We start from the raw sequence: 14,553 nt of genomic DNA on the forward strand, positions 1-14,553 counted from the left end.
AACCGTTGCTGGAATCATGACATTCTCCGCGACATTGCTTCTCGCCAGTAGGTACCACTGTCGACCCGCAGGATCGGTTGCATCTGCGGCGCAGAGGTCTGCTTTGCTGACAAGGACAACAAAAAGTGCATGGCTCAGGTACTCCTCTTCCTCAGCAGAGGGCACCTCGATTGCAGCAAAACTGGATATAGGGCAGGGACACAAAGTAAAGATCTCGGTTTGCAACAAGCAGAACTCGACATTGCATAGAACTGGAAGTAGGGTTGCGACTAGAATTGATATTGATGTTCAATTGCTACGCACGGCCCTCTAGATGAAGCCAAATTCAATGGGATCTATCGAACTCGAGGCCTTTGATGTTAGTCGTATCAGGAATTTCAGTATCATTGCTCATGTTGGTACGTTCAATTGCATAGAGACAACATCGCAATACAGAGATCGTCAATATCCAGCAGGGTTGTCTTGGCCATAACGGTATACAAACATGCTTACAACTATGATCCTCTTTCAATTGGTATCCATAGACCATGGCAAAAGCACGCTCGCGGACAGGTAGGACAGGACGACGGATCGGCAGCATTATACTACGGCAAAGAGCATGGAATTCAACTGGAATCTCAGCCGCCTCCTTTCTTCTTTCTTTCTTTTTTATCCAGGTTACTGGAATTAGCACAAACTATAACCAAAAGGAAGGACAACAAGCAAGTGCTGGATAAACTAAAAGTTGAACGGGAGAGAGGCATTACGGTCAAAGCACAGGTATGGGATGATGCTTCTGGATTCATTCTGGAGCAAGTGTGTGGCCTATCCATGTATCTTGAACTTATCGCCACTCTATAATCTTGTATTACAGAGCGCATCCATGTTTTACGACTACAAAGGAAAAAGATATCTTTTGAATTTGATCGATACGCCGGTACGTGGGATCTCTTTATTACAACCAGAAGGGCACTGTCTCGGAACAAGCGCGCGGACCAAACTTATGCCTTTGTAACGCTTACAAATGTGTTCTCTTCGCGCTATTGTTTAGGGTCATATGGACTTTAATTTTGAAGTATCTCGCTCGTTAGCCGCCTGTCAGGGTACTCTATTGCTTGTGGACGCTGCACAGGGTATTCAGGCCCAGACAGTGGCCAACTTTTATCTTGCGTATGGGCTGGACATTACCATCATTCCAGTCATCAACAAGGTACGCTTGAACCGATTTGTTGGCAAAGTTTTGTCCTGATATCGAACCATACAACTGTTCCTGTTTAACTTACCGCATTTCTCATGGAGTAGATTGATCTCCCGGCAGCAGATCCCAAACGCGTTGCATCTCAGATCGAAGTCGCCTTTGAGATGCCTGCCGACGACTGCCTTGAGATTTCCGCAAAGTCCAATTTGAATGTGGACCAAATTTTACCCAAGATCATCGAGACCGTACCTTCGTAAGTATTCTTCGAGAATTTTGGTCACCGTGTCCTCCTAGTTATAACAAGCCATTTGACTGACTTGTTCGTCTTATTCGTATGCTCTCAGACCATCAGGCGATATCAACAAGCCCTTCAAGGCACTCCTGTTTGACTCTTGGCACGACACCTATGTAGGTGTCATTTGTCTGATGGCTGTCATCGATGGCACAGTCAAGAAAGGTATGAAAGAGCTGCTCTAGATTGTATATAAAGAAACGATAGTGATGTTAATGACTAACCGACATCCGTTGTTGGCTTCAAATGTCTCTAGGCGATAGAATTGTCTCCGCACATTCAGAACGGCGGTATGAAGTTACGGAGACGGGTATCATGTATCCAGAGCAAACGCCTACCAGCTCCCTGTAAGTCATCTTCAGCTCCAAGCATGCAGCCCGCATGCTCATAAATACAGTGACTAGTGTTTATGGATGCGCACACGAAGCTGACAATTTTTTGCTCTTGATTTACCATCAACAGGCAGGCGGGCCAGGTTGGCTACTTTGTCTTGAACATGAAGACTCTGAGCGAATCTCATGTTGGAGACACCTTCTTTGACCACAAACATATCGGCACGCCGATGCCAGGGTTCGTCCCCGCAAAGCCAATGGTTTGGGCGGGTATCTTTCCCATCGATACCGCGGATTTTGAAAAGCTGGACCACAGCATTGCCAAGCTGACGCTCAGTGACTCGTCTGTCATGATCCAAAAGGAGACGAGTACAGCTCTTGGGCAGGGCTGGCGCCTAGGCTTCCTGGGAACTCTGCACATGGATGTTTTTAGGCAGCGTCTAGAGCAGGTACGTGCTTTTGCAACTCATGACTTACGGATGCCTACTACTTGATGTAGGCTTTTTTTTTTTTTAATATATCGGCCTATACGTGTGTTGACTCCTGTAGGAATACGACGCCAATATTATTATCACAGCACCAACTGTGCCTTACAAGATTGAGTATCAAGACGGAGCGCAAAAACTCATTCGAAATCCAACAGAGTTTCCGGAAATGGACGAACTCAACGCAAAGGTCAAAAGCGTGCAGGAGCCCATGGTCCGGTCCACTATTATTTTCCCCAAGGAGTATCTTGGTGATATTATGGTGCTCTGTGGAGTAAGACCTACCTTTGCAGATTCTCTTTCATTGTTCTCATCCGTACTTTCATTGTCGCTTTTACTGAGCCCTGCAAATGGATTTCTTTATCAGTCCCGTAGAGGAGTCCAGCTAGAGCACACCTATTTGGACGAGAGCAGAGTCCTCCTCAAGTACAGACTGCCGCTGGCTGAAGTCGTGACGGACTTCCACGATGAGTTGAAAGGCCGCTCAAGCGGATTCGCATCGTTTGATTACGAAGAAGACGGCTATGATGATGCCGATCTTGTCAAGATGAATATCGTACTGAACTCAAAGCCTGTGGATGCGCTTTCGATCATCCTCCATCGCTCCCAAGCAGAGTTGGTTGCCCGGGACTGGGTAAAACGGCTGAAGAGTTTGTTGTCCCGACAGCTCTTTGAGATTGTGATTCAGGCGTCTGTTGGCAACAAGGTCATCGCCAGGGAGGGCCTGAGTGCCTTGCGGAAGAATGTCACTGCAAAATGCTATGGCGGCGATATCTCGCGAAAGATGAAACTGCTAAACAAACAGGTAAGAGGAATGTTTGCTCTCGCCTGTGTTCACTGTACTACCGATGGAATAATCCTGTGTAACCATTTCTGCCGATCCTCCATGCCGACGCGTCAATAGAAAGAGGGAAAGAAACGAATGAAGGCCATCGGCGGTGTAGAAGTCAGTCAAGAAGCCTTCTACGATTTTATGTCCAAGAAAAAATAGACCATTGCTGGCGTAACAGCGTATTCTGTATCATTAGCTCTATAGACTTGCTTCTTTATAATATAGTGGCATAGATCGCACTCTAATCTTCATGGCTATCAATGCCCAACTGGTCTAGATATGCCACGCGACGATGCTCATAAGTCGAAATGGCATCTCTAGTGTTTTCTTCCTCCCATTTGAGGACAAAAGGGCTGACCTGCCGAGGGTTCGAGACTGTCTTGGAACGCAGATTGATCTGGACCAAATCTGTTGCGCCGTCCTGCAATGACTGCGTGCTCGCATGACCCCACTCTGCTTGCGGTTGCTGTGGCGCCTTGAGCATGTCCATGAGTTCCTCGCCTGCGACTTTGACGAGATCGTTCATTTCTGGGACGATGCTGGTCATTTGTAAAAAGGCGTGAGATACGCCACTGACGATCCTTAGGGTGTCGCTCTCAAGATCCGCAGAGGCAGTGCGTTTAGCACGACGCAGCTTGGCCATGAAGATGATGGAGTCGTCGACGAGCGGGTCCTTTTCGCCAGCAATGATATATGTTCTTGGATACTGGGCCAAGATATGGTCAGGCGTATGAATGGGCGAAACGAGGTAATTGGACTTGAGATCCAGAGTTGGGTCGCCACCAATATACATCACCATCAGCGCACGGAGCTATGGATATGAAAGAAAGGAGAAATAGGGGGGTCAGCTAAGCATTACAGACAAGCGAGTGTAGTGATAGCAGTAGCCAAAAAGAAACAGTAGATAGTACTTACGAAGGAAGAACTGAGGACTTGGTCGTCCATAAAGGCCGCTTTACTGTTCAGGGTCATACCATCTCCGCGTCCAGGTCTGGCCTTCAAGTGATCCGATGGAATAGGACCACGAACAATCTCCTCCTCAACCACAGCCAGATCGCTGTTGCTGATCCAGAAATCTAGGCCAACCTGCATACATGGATAGATCATGAGCAGACCTACAGGTCGCGGAAGCTCCGGTCCGAATTCGATGATCATATTCATGGTGGACGCAGTAAACGTGCCTCCACTATTTGTCACACACAGATACGTAAAAACATGTTAGCAGCAGTTTCTGTCTATAGCTCTTAATTTATCACTACGTCGCCGCTTCAACCCTGATTCGCTTACGCAGAGTCGCCAGCAATCACGATACGTGGCTGGGTCCTGCCATTGAAGCCAATGCAACCACCCTTAGTGGCGACAATCAGGCGATACACATCAAAGCACTCATTGAGTCCGTATGGGAAGGGATGCTCGGGCGCCTTCTTATAGTTGACACTGACAACTGGAATACCAGTCTGGCCTGCCCAGGCCATCAGATAATCGGAATGACACTGAGGGCTCATGGCGACAAAACTAACAATAATGTGGATAAACAGACAGATAGTTAGTAATGGCTTCATGAACATGACTTACTCGTACGTCGTAATGACTTTTTCTTACCCTCCACCCGGAATATCCAGCAGCAAGGCCTCCTGTCTCGCAAGCTCCTCTTCTGTGCCCCTGAAGAACACAATCACGTCCACCAACGCGTCCGAGTGATGTCCCAGCTCCTTTGACAATTTCAGAACAATGTGTTTGTGAACACCCAGTCTCGGGGCATTGATCCAGGTCAGTGCCCTAATGACCGGATGGAGCATCTTTTCCCAGGATCGGCGCATATGAGTCGCAGTGATGGTCTTGAGCATCATGTTGTTCTTCTCAAGTGCCCGCTTGGGGAAGAAGAGGTAGTACACCGAGAAGACTGCGGACATGGTGTCGCGTAGAATCTTAGGTCGAATGTTCTGAGACATGAAGAAACCAGCATCAAGGGCAGACAAGATCCAAAGACCGCGCGTGTAACCTCGAGTGTAGCGACGCGAGAACTATGGGACGGTGAAAGAAATCGAAGGTTGAGCTCAGATCGATATGTTGACTAAGGGAGGGAGTTTATATGGTCTCTGGGCTCTTTGAACGCGACTTCCCCCATATTTGCCAGATGCATCAAATGGCAGTAGAAAGTGCAACGAAATATAGGGCCATGATATGGGTGTACAGGAGGATGAGCCCATTGTCGTAGCATACCATCTTTTTCTCAGGCTCAGCAGGTGTGAGGCCGAGGAGCACATCGGCATGGTGGGTTGCATAGAGCATGGTCAGAGCTCCGATGAGGATCTGCCAGGGTGTGTACTTATTCAGGAGATTATGCAATCGCTGGAAAGGCCGGGGTCCGGCTGCTGGCGTCTTACGGAGGGCAACGTAACTATTGGGTGAGGTTGAAGGGAGTGAAAGGGGAACGAGATGGGGTTGAAATGTTTGTTAGGATTCATTGTATTGGAAGCAATAACGGGGGGACTAACGATCAGATCTATAGGAGACTTGCCTCATCAAGAGGACCACAACGGCCTGGATCTTGTCCCAGGAGGGAGAGGGTCTTCCTGCGATGTGACCGAGCATGTCTGTGCGGAGGAACTTGCAACGGTCGAGAGAGGATGTGGCACAAGAGGGGAGAGAGAGAGAGAGAAAGAGAGAGAAAGGGAAAAAGAGGTGGAGTGGAGTGTGAGGAATGAGAATGAGAGATGGTGATGAGGGAGCTGCTGATCGCCAAAGAGGACAAAGACAGTGAGGGAGAGAAAGGAGGAGAAGGAGGAGGAGAAGGAGGAGAAGAAGAGAGGTGAGAAGGGGAAGGGGAAAAGAGGATGGCACCAGGAACAATCTGTATCCCCTCCCCCCCTGCTCCTATGTTTTGTGGAGAACACCTCTCCAGGGGCCACGCTCTTCCCTTGCTCTTTCCCATGTGCCACCATCTCCATCTCCATCTCAATATCCATATCCATGTACAGTTACTGTACATGTACGTGGAGTGCAAAGCATGTACGCACTCCCCGCATCCTGTTAGTCGGAACCCACACATCCATCCTCACCATTGGACTGCAACTGTGCGTCTGCGTCTATTCCATTTTGACCGGGGTATCCGAAACTCCATCCGATACACGTGTTTGTGCCCATCATTTTCACATGCAGACAACCCACCTCCACCCTCCGCTGAATCGCGTCCTATCTCGCTTCTCGCTCAGCCAATCATGACGGGGCGCCGCTACGCGTCTTTTTTCGATGCAACCCATCTAGGCAAACAAACAGATAGCATTGGTAGACTCGAGAGACTTGTAAGTCTATACACCATAGACATAGACTATGCCTGTTAATACTTTCTAATAAACAAAAGTAAATATGCGTCTATAAAAATGGATGCGATGAGTTATGGTATTATGAAAGAAGAAGGAAGTAAGAAGAAAGAAGAAAGAGAAAAAAATGTATGTATATAAAAAAGGCGGAGCCTTGGTATCAAACCCCCCCCCCCCCCCCCCCCAGCAAGCTCCAAGCACTATCCGCGCATGCTCAATTCGATCGTCAAATTCATGTTCTTCTCCAACATGATCTGCACCTCATCCTCCAACTTGCGCACCTGCTCCTGCAACTTGCGTCGCTCGGCCTCCCACGCCGCATTGTCTGCACCTGAGCCAGAACCAGAACCAGACGACTTGCTTGAAGCCTTCTTGAGTCGCTGCAGCTCTGCCCGCAGCTCGTCCCGATCGTTCTCCAGCTCGTCTCGGATCTTGTTCAGCTCCTCTACATCCTCCTTGGCCATACCCAGCTTGCGCTCCAGGCTCATCTTCGACCGCTCGACCTCCTGCAGTTCCTGCCCAGACTTGGCACGCGACTGGTCCAACTGCTGCTGTAAGGACTCGAGACTCTCCTCCAGCTCCTTCTGACGGCGGTCGTGACCGGCCATCCTCCTCTCCAGGAACGTGCGGTCCTTGATCGCCACCTCCTTCTCCGACCGCTCCTGCTCGCTCTGCTGCTGCAGCTTCTCTAGTTGTTCCTCCAGCGACCTCGACACCTGCTGGGAGGACATGCTGGTCTGTTCCAGTGCCACGTCGTGCTGCTGCTTCAATGCACGCAGCTGTTGCTCGTGCACCGCCGCAAACTCTTGCTTGGCCATCGCCAACTCTTGCTGATGAATCGCCTCGAGCTGTTGCTGCAAATGCGTCTCCTTTTTAGCCGATTCCTGCTCAAATCGCTGTAACATCTCCTGTTCCGTCTGTTGCTGGATATGTTTCTTTTCTCCTTCAAAAGTCTGCTCCATATCCTTCATCTTCGCCATCAAGCTGGCCTCCAGCTTCTTGGTCGAGTTAGCTGCATCGCGTTCCATGCTCTGCAACAGATCATTCTGGATCTTGATCGTTGCATCTGCCTCCTGCTCGAGTTTTCGCACCTGGGCCTCCTTGGTCTTCAATGCTGCCTCGACCTGGTCCAGACGTGTCTTCCACACAAACTGCTCCTTCTGCAAGTCGTCCCGGGCCTTGGAAAGACCCTGCTCCAGTGCGCTCTCCAGCTCTCGGGCCTTTGACCTCTCAGACTCCAAGACCTGTTCCTGCTCTCTCAGGCGGCTCTCCAACTCGCTCTGGATGGTCGCCATGGCCTCGCTGCCACTACGCTTCAAAGTCTCCAATCGGGCCTCGGTCTCCTCTCGATTCTTTTCCAGCGCTTTCCATTTCTGATCCGCCTGCTCCTTCTCGCGCATCAGTGCAGCTCGTTCGTCCTCAAGGGCTTGCTTCTGCTGTTGAAGCGACTCGAGCTGCTCGTAAATTTGCTCCCTACCCTGTCGCTCTTGTTCTTTGCCTTGTCGCTCCTGCTCCACCTCGCGCATCAGTGCAGCTCGCTCAGCCTCAAGGGCTTGCTTTTGCTGCTGAAGCGATTCGAGCTGCTCGTGAATTTGACCCCTGTCCTGTCGCTCCTGTTCTTTGCCTTGTCGCTCCTGCTCCATCTCGCGCATCAGTACAGCTCGTTCAGCCTCAAGGACTTGCTTTTGCTGCTGAAGCGATTCGAGCTGCTCGTAAATTTGCTCTCTACCCTGTCGCTCCTGTTCTTTGCCCTGTCGTTCCTGCTCCATCTCGCGAATCAGTGCAGCTCGTTCGTCCTCAAGGGCTTGTTTTTGCTGCTGAAGTGACTCTAGCTGCTCGTGAATTTGACCCCTGTCCTGTCGCTCCTGCTCTTTGCCCTGTCGCTCCTGCTCTTTGTCTTGTCGCTCCTGCTCCACTGCAGACTTGAGCTCCTCGATCTCCTTCTTGTGGGCTGAGGCTTCACGCAACAAGCCCTTGACGATGCCCTGGAACTGAGCATCCGCCTGTCGCTTGGATTCAGTCATGGCCACCAGCTGCTCATGGATCTCCTGCAGTCTTGCTCCCTGCCCATCCTCGTCCTCCTGTGCTGAGCGCAACAGAGCCCGCTCCTGGGCCCAAGACTCTTCGCGCCTCTGCATCTCTTCAACGATCTGGACGTTATCCTGCATGAGCTCCTGCAACTCTGATTCCAACTCCGCGACACGGCCCTCCAGCCTCTTGGCCTTGGTCTCCAAGTCTTGGATCAACTGAGCATGCGCCTTCTTGTCCTCTGCCAAAACGGCCTCGAGCCGATCCAGGGCCTGCTCTGTCTCCTTTTTGTGATGACTCAAACCCGCAACAGCCTTGTCCCGGTCTGCCGAAGCAGCCGTCAGCGACAATTCCAACTCTTCATATCGTTGCACGAAATCGGCGATCTCGTGCTGATGACTGTCCTTGAGTTTTTCTAGGGCTTTGATGTTCTCTTCGAGGGCTGATTCCAGACGGGCCTCCAGTTGCTGCTGCTGCTCCAGAGACTTGGCTTCGATGTCTGCACGCTGCATCTCCAGTTCTTTCGCTTGCTGAGTCTCCAAAGATTCAATACGACTGTGCAGATCGTCTACCACCTGTTGATGCGCCATCGACAGCTCGTCCTTTTGCTCCTCTAGGGCCCTTGAGTGTTCATCGCGCAAATCTTCCAGCTCCTCTGCTGCCTTGGCCAAGTGATCTTTCAGGTCAGCTGCATGATCCAAAGCCAGCTGCTCGATTTCCATCGCATGCTTGGATCGTTCTCTCTGAAAGCCTGCCTCAAGCTCATCTTGATGCTCTTCCCGAAGGCGCTCCATATCCTTGTTCAGCTGTACACGTTCTTGTTCCCATGCATCCTTGGCAGCCTTAAGCTCTTCAATGTTTTGCGCTTCCATCTTGGCCTTTGAGCTCTGAGAGAGCTCACTCAACTCACTCTCCAAATCCTGGACCTTGTTTTGCAACTCTACCATATCATCCTGGTTAGCTTCCAGATCCTGATGGGCAAACTCTAGTTCTTTTTCCAGCTGTGCGATCCGGTTGTTGAGTCGTGTCAGCAGGCGCTCGTCAGTCTCCACAGAGATGGCACCCATCTGAGATCTACTCTGGTCTTCATCAGCCAACATTTGAATCTGAACCGCAGATGACGTTGTCGTCGCCGCAGCGGCTTCAGCGCCTTGGGTGACGCTAGAAGGCGCACCTGCAGAAGGAACACTGAAAGAGGATGGGATCGGAGGGGGAATGATTCCATACAAAGGCTTGTTCCCAGACATCTCTGGCGGGGGACCTGGAGGTGGTGGAATGACCGGGGGCAAGATCTGTTTACTGAGCCCTGAACGAGCCCCACGAGCGCTTCCTCCGCTGACTGAACGCTTGGCTGTTGCGAAAAGTCCGGATCCCACAGTCGCAGTGCCGGCTCCAGAGTCCATGGCTGGAATGGGAGGTGGGGCTCTTTGCGGAGGCGGCGATCCTGGAAGAATGGACGAGGCTGAATGAGCGGACGAGGACGACATGAAAGAACGCGCTGAGCGGGCCGACATGACGCTGACAGAGCTCGCTGCTGACGCATTTCTTGACAGTTGGCTTGTATTGATGCTGATGGGGTTGGATGATGGTGCCGTCGAAGGGTATGAAGGAGGAGACGAAGCTGCACTCGGGTGTTCTTCATTTCTGCCGGTGGTCGTCGTCATCGAAACATACGAAGGCTGTATTGGAGATCTGTCCCGATTATAGCTCGTGGATTCAGCATCCGTCTCAAAATCTGATTCGATATCCGTATCAGTCTGGCCCTTCCTGTGTACATTAGCACCGACATGACCGGGTACGTTCTTAAAGCTGTCGACAGATACTCTCGAGCTTTGCAGCGTGGATGTCGCGGCTTCGATCGAAACTGTAGTAATAGAAGTTATCAACGACTGGCTCTGCGTTGCGGACTGAGGAGGAGAGTCCGGGATAGGCGGAGGTGGCGGCATTCTTGGTTTGGTGCCGTCCGCCAAAGGATAAGAACTTGGCATTGGAGGAGGCATCGGAGGAGACATCGGAGATTTTGCTGGAGGCAAACTGAATGTCGAGATGATGGACACTGGATGCTTGGAGGAAATGGACTCGTCATCGTCATTGTCTGGAGCTGCTCTTCGCGCGTACTGGACTTTAAGTGGGGGAGAGTCCATACTTTCTGCGTCCGAATCCATATGGCGGCCGCCTTTATCCGGATGCGATGCAGCTCCTTTGCTCTCCGCTGCCGGAGCCGATCTATCGATATCGGCGCCTTTGCCCTTGTGCAGATCATAACTGTCTTCAAAATCTGTAAGATCTTCTTCTCCGGCGGTTGAATACCGCGGTCCACCGGTTCCTCGCACTGCAGGCTCATTCGGCTTCCTGCTCTTAGATGCATCCGTCTGCTGCGCTCCTTGAGCCATTGACTCCCAGGAACGGCGGTTGTTGGTGGCGCTATCAGTTGACCGCCATGAAAACCTAGAAGAATCGCGCTCGCCATTCCGTTGAGCTGATCTGTCGGCTTTCTTGACTTCAGTTTGGTTGATCGGCGAATGGGAACGTGACCGAGAACTATAGCGAGAACCACGGCTGCCTCTTGACCTTGATCTAGAGCGCGAGTGGAGGGAACGAGATCTCGATCTTGAAAACGAGCCACGAGACCTCACATCATGCGATCGTCGTCGGGGAGAACGAGAACGCGACCGGGATGGCGATGGCGAGATGGACCGGGAGATGGTTGAGGCAAACGAGTCGCGTCGACGTGCAGCCGAGGATACATGGTTCTTATCACCATCCTTGTTGTCTGCTGGTGCCTTGGCAATAGATCCGGAGGAGCTGCTCCGCGAGAGGGCAGGCCGTGGAGACCACGATCGCGATCGACGACGCAAACTGCTTCGATCAGACTGGCGCTTGTTAACATCAGTGGCCTTTGTATCTTTGCTCGTCGTTCCAGCAATATTTCCTGTGTTCGTATTCGATTCCTGGTCTTGCTTAGCCCAGTCTTCTTTCCTGCGTGAAAAGTCGTTCTTGTCTTTGATTTCGTCAATGTCATCATGGAGCCCTTTAGTGTTCGCCATCCACGAAGGTCGTCTTTGACCAATGCTGCTCCTCCAATTCTGAGTGTGTTCGTTCCAGTTGGGGATGGACTTTTCTGGCAAACTACTGCGACGCTTGTTCTTTAGCTCTGTAAAAGAAGAATTGTCCTCCCGGGCACGCAGTGGTGGGGATGTGCGCCAGCTGTCCACAGCTTGCTGTCGGCTGTCATGACCAGTTTGTGCAGGGCTAGAGAGCATATCATCCAGGCTGATCCGTTTTCCGTCCCAATCGCGCGATGTATGCTCCTTAGATGGGTGCTGTGGCCTTGATGGTGGCTCGCGTTTGGCTGAATCCACAGCCTTGGATTTCTGGTCTCCAAACGCTGCTGCTCGAAGAGAAGTAGCCGCGCCTGTCATGCTCTGGGCGGCGCTCGATGGTCCCTGAGATGCATTGTTGTATCGCGGAGCTGGAGGAGGCGAGCTTGGGCTGGATATATCCTTGATAAAGTTGATCCCAGTGCCCTCGTTAGTCGTGGGGATGACAGTAGTGGTTCCCCCAACCTCTACCTTAACTGTGTCTGGTTCCGCTCCCCCTCCGTAATGCTGCTGTTGTGGATCCCAGCCTGGAATAGGAGGCAGGGACTTCTCGTTAGAGTACCCGGTAGGGGGCGATCGTACGGCCTTTGTCACAATGGCCTCATCATCGCTCCAGGGCAGGATTTCGGTTTCATTCTCTGTCCCCGTAGGAGAGGTGAGCCACTCATCTGCATGGGCCTGCTTTTGGCGCCGGTTGCGCTCGTTGCGCTCGTTGCGTTCATTTCTCTCTCTCCTCGCCGCTAAGACCGAAGAAGTATTGGAGGCAATGGATGTCGAGTAGCTGAGAGCTCGTGCTCCCCGATCGTCTATGAAGCGTCCTTGTCCTTGGTCCTTCGTTGGTCTTTGGCCATAGTCTGGAGCGGAGCGGTCACCCTGGCGATTATAGTAGTCGTCGGAATCGTACTCGTTGTTGTAGTTACTGGACTGGCCATGATGTCTGCCATGGTCATCATTCGAAACTGAAGAGGCGGTAGAGCGCGGTTTCTGCAGTCCTTGTGGGCGATACTGGGTCGAGGGCGAATATTGTGGTGTTTGGTAACCACGAGGACCAGGAGGAGAGCGCCAACTGTCCGGGGTAGTCGGAGACATCATAGGGCTTTGATCGTAAGGGCTATTGTGACCGTACACACTGGTACCGGACTGCAATCCCCCCGGTCCAGCATGCTGGTTGGATCGGTTCTGAGAAGGCTGTTGTTGCTGATGTTGTCTTTGCGATGAACCATACGAATTTTGGGACTGAGGGTGGCCGTAGCCATGCCCGCGCTGATCTGTAGGATTATAGTATGAGGAGGACGAGGAAGGGGACGGGGACAATGGTGGTGGTGAGGCGGGTGATCCTGAGGATGGACCCATGTAAGGTGAATGATTGCTGTTGCTGTATGGGTAGTTCTGCGAGCCGTGATATGGTTGCTGATGCATAGGCGGCAATGCACCGCCTTGCAGAGATGAGGCATCGCTCCATTTACGTTGGTGGGACGAATTTGAAGCGTATGAGCGTGGGCTGTTGGTGACTGGGAGGTCCTTTTGGGCACCATCGGCGTAATTTCGCTGCCTGTCTGTGGGATACTATTAGGAGACGTTTGAGTGGTGCAACGGGCGTGAGCATATGCACAAAAAAGAAAGGAGTAAAACTCCATGCTGCAACGACAGTGAGGGCGAGAAAGGAGATTTGTGGGTAGCTTACCGAAGATGGGCTTTCAGCTGTATCGTCGCGAGGCCTGGATTGCTGCCTTGGTGCACGGGGTTGTCCGCGAAGGGCGGCTCCTGGGCCATTGTAGCGGGATGAACCTGCCATTGGCTATGTATCCGTAGGTGCCCTTTATGTAAATTGGAGTCGCTTGCTCTGGTATACTGCCGTAGTGGGTCTGAACATGTATGGAAGAGAATGAGAATGATATTCAACAGGACGAAAGATGGAGAATAGAAGAATAGAAGAGAAAAAAAAACTGGTACCTGAATGTTTCACTCAGCGTGCTAGGTTGGCGACAGCGAAGGACCTTACTTGAGGGGATGGTCCAGGTGCTAAGGCCAGGACGGGAGAGAAAAGAAAAAGTAAAGGATGGGAAGGACGATTGCTCAACTTGATTAAAAGACGATGAGCGTTGACGATGGTGAATGATGATGAAAAGAAAGAGAGAGAGAGAGAGAGAGAGAGATGATGATGAGACGATAAATTAAATTTGATTAGTGTACCTGGAGCACTAAGAATCTTAAACGTCAGGGAATCAATTGCCTTCTTTGAGTTCAACAGCCGCTGTCGTCCTTCCATCCCGTCCTTCAGTAGGACGTACTGATTGTAGATTATATTATCCGCCAGGGCTGCTCTTATAAAAGACGCCGTGTTGCTATAGTCCTACGAAGAACCCACACTTCTTACCTGGTGTAGCAAGATAAATCGCGGAATATATTATTAGAAGATCCGCCCCAATCACTTGCCAAATGGAACTAACTAACGACCGACTTCCGGGAGTTGTTTGGTGTAGTCGCGAACGGTAGAGCTGTCTTTTTTATGTGACCCGTCACCTAACCCAAGTGGAGAGTGTAATTTGGCGGCGAAACATTCCTATTAGCTTAGGGGAACTTGTGGATCAGCTCATGCCCTGGACGACATAATAAGTTGGCGCCTCCGCGCAGAATAAACGTCATTTTGTCAAAGAAACCTCGCTCTTGCAAGTCTCTAGCCGCGATTGTTATTGCTGGTTGACTTGCCTCCGAGGAATGATGGGAGCGGTCTGCAACTCGCGACCAAAAAAAAAAAAAAAAAAAAAAAAAAGAACACTTTACATAGAAACTCTGCCTGTCTGGATTGAATGGCGTGATGATATTTAAGGAATAAAATATTCGCGAATCTCAACCTGGTTGAACTCTTTTTGACCAGCTCTGCAGCATGCCAAGGACAAGACGGCAAAACTCATCAATTTTGAAATACCCTAAAAAACCTTGAAGGAGGGGGATAGAATTTGGTGGCAAAAATCCGTCTGTA

The 14,553-nt window shown here is 51.0% G+C and overlaps 3 protein-coding genes across 3 annotated transcripts; 1 reads left to right on the top strand and 2 right to left on the bottom strand.

Annotated features, from left to right (window-relative positions):
• Window positions 1–328: 328 nt before the first annotated feature.
• BC939DRAFT_395354 (GTP-binding protein lepa) lies at window positions 329–3,277 on the top strand (the record flags this gene model as incomplete). The annotated part of the gene is made up of 12 exons (XM_051552219.1): window positions 329–398; window positions 525–552; window positions 657–759; window positions 854–916; window positions 1,031–1,216; window positions 1,282–1,430; window positions 1,522–1,634; window positions 1,726–1,816; window positions 1,932–2,250; window positions 2,351–2,560; window positions 2,654–3,091; window positions 3,191–3,277. 12 exons carry the CDS (start codon window positions 329–331, stop codon window positions 3,275–3,277), a joined length of 1,857 nt encoding a protein of 618 aa, XP_051413821.1.
• On the bottom strand, window positions 3,275–5,955 carry BC939DRAFT_112794 (Alpha/Beta hydrolase protein). The gene is made up of 6 exons (XM_051549930.1): window positions 5,640–5,955; window positions 5,342–5,519; window positions 4,721–5,142; window positions 4,406–4,633; window positions 4,034–4,304; window positions 3,275–3,929 (listed from the first exon to the last, which is right to left on the bottom strand). Exons 1-6 carry the CDS (start codon window positions 5,711–5,713, stop codon window positions 3,360–3,362), a joined length of 1,743 nt encoding a protein of 580 aa, XP_051413822.1. The 5' UTR covers window positions 5,714–5,955; the 3' UTR covers window positions 3,275–3,359.
• A 664-nt stretch (window positions 5,956–6,619) lies between these two features.
• Window positions 6,620–13,705, bottom strand: BC939DRAFT_491726 (uncharacterized protein). The gene is made up of 3 exons (XM_051559497.1): window positions 13,524–13,705; window positions 13,255–13,435; window positions 6,620–13,136 (listed from the first exon to the last, which is right to left on the bottom strand). The coding sequence occupies exons 2-3, from the start codon at window positions 13,363–13,365 to the stop codon at window positions 6,642–6,644; spliced, it is 6,606 nt and encodes a 2,201-aa protein (XP_051413823.1). The 5' UTR covers window positions 13,366–13,435; window positions 13,524–13,705; the 3' UTR covers window positions 6,620–6,641.
• Between the last annotated feature and the right edge of the window lie 848 nt (window positions 13,706–14,553).

This window comes from Gamsiella multidivaricata (genome assembly GCF_025024155.1).
Source record: "Gamsiella multidivaricata strain RSA 2152 chromosome Unknown BC939scaffold_21, whole genome shotgun sequence".
Taxonomy (NCBI): Eukaryota; Fungi; Mortierellomycota; class Mortierellomycetes; order Mortierellales; family Mortierellaceae; genus Gamsiella; species Gamsiella multidivaricata.

Bases quoted from the DNA above. Each gene is read 5' to 3' on its own strand.
- BC939DRAFT_112794 (XM_051549930.1), bottom strand. From the start codon at position 5,713: ATGCTCGGTCACATCGCAGGAAGACCCTCTCCCTCCTGGGACAAGATC. The intron at 5,143-5,341 runs GTATGCTACGAC...ACCGTCCCATAG, and splicing joins CTGAGCCTGAGAAAAAGATG to TTCTCGCGTCGCTACACTCG. The intron at 3,930-4,033 runs GTAAGTACTATC...TCATATCCATAG, and splicing joins AAGTCCTCAGTTCTTCCTTC to CTCCGTGCGCTGATGGTGAT.
- BC939DRAFT_491726 (XM_051559497.1), bottom strand. From the start codon at position 13,365: ATGGCAGGTTCATCCCGCTACAATGGCCCAGGAGCCGCCCTTCGCGGA. The intron at 13,137-13,254 runs GTAAGCTACCCA...GTCTCCTAATAG, and splicing joins CAGCTGAAAGCCCATCTTCG to TATCCCACAGACAGGCAGCG.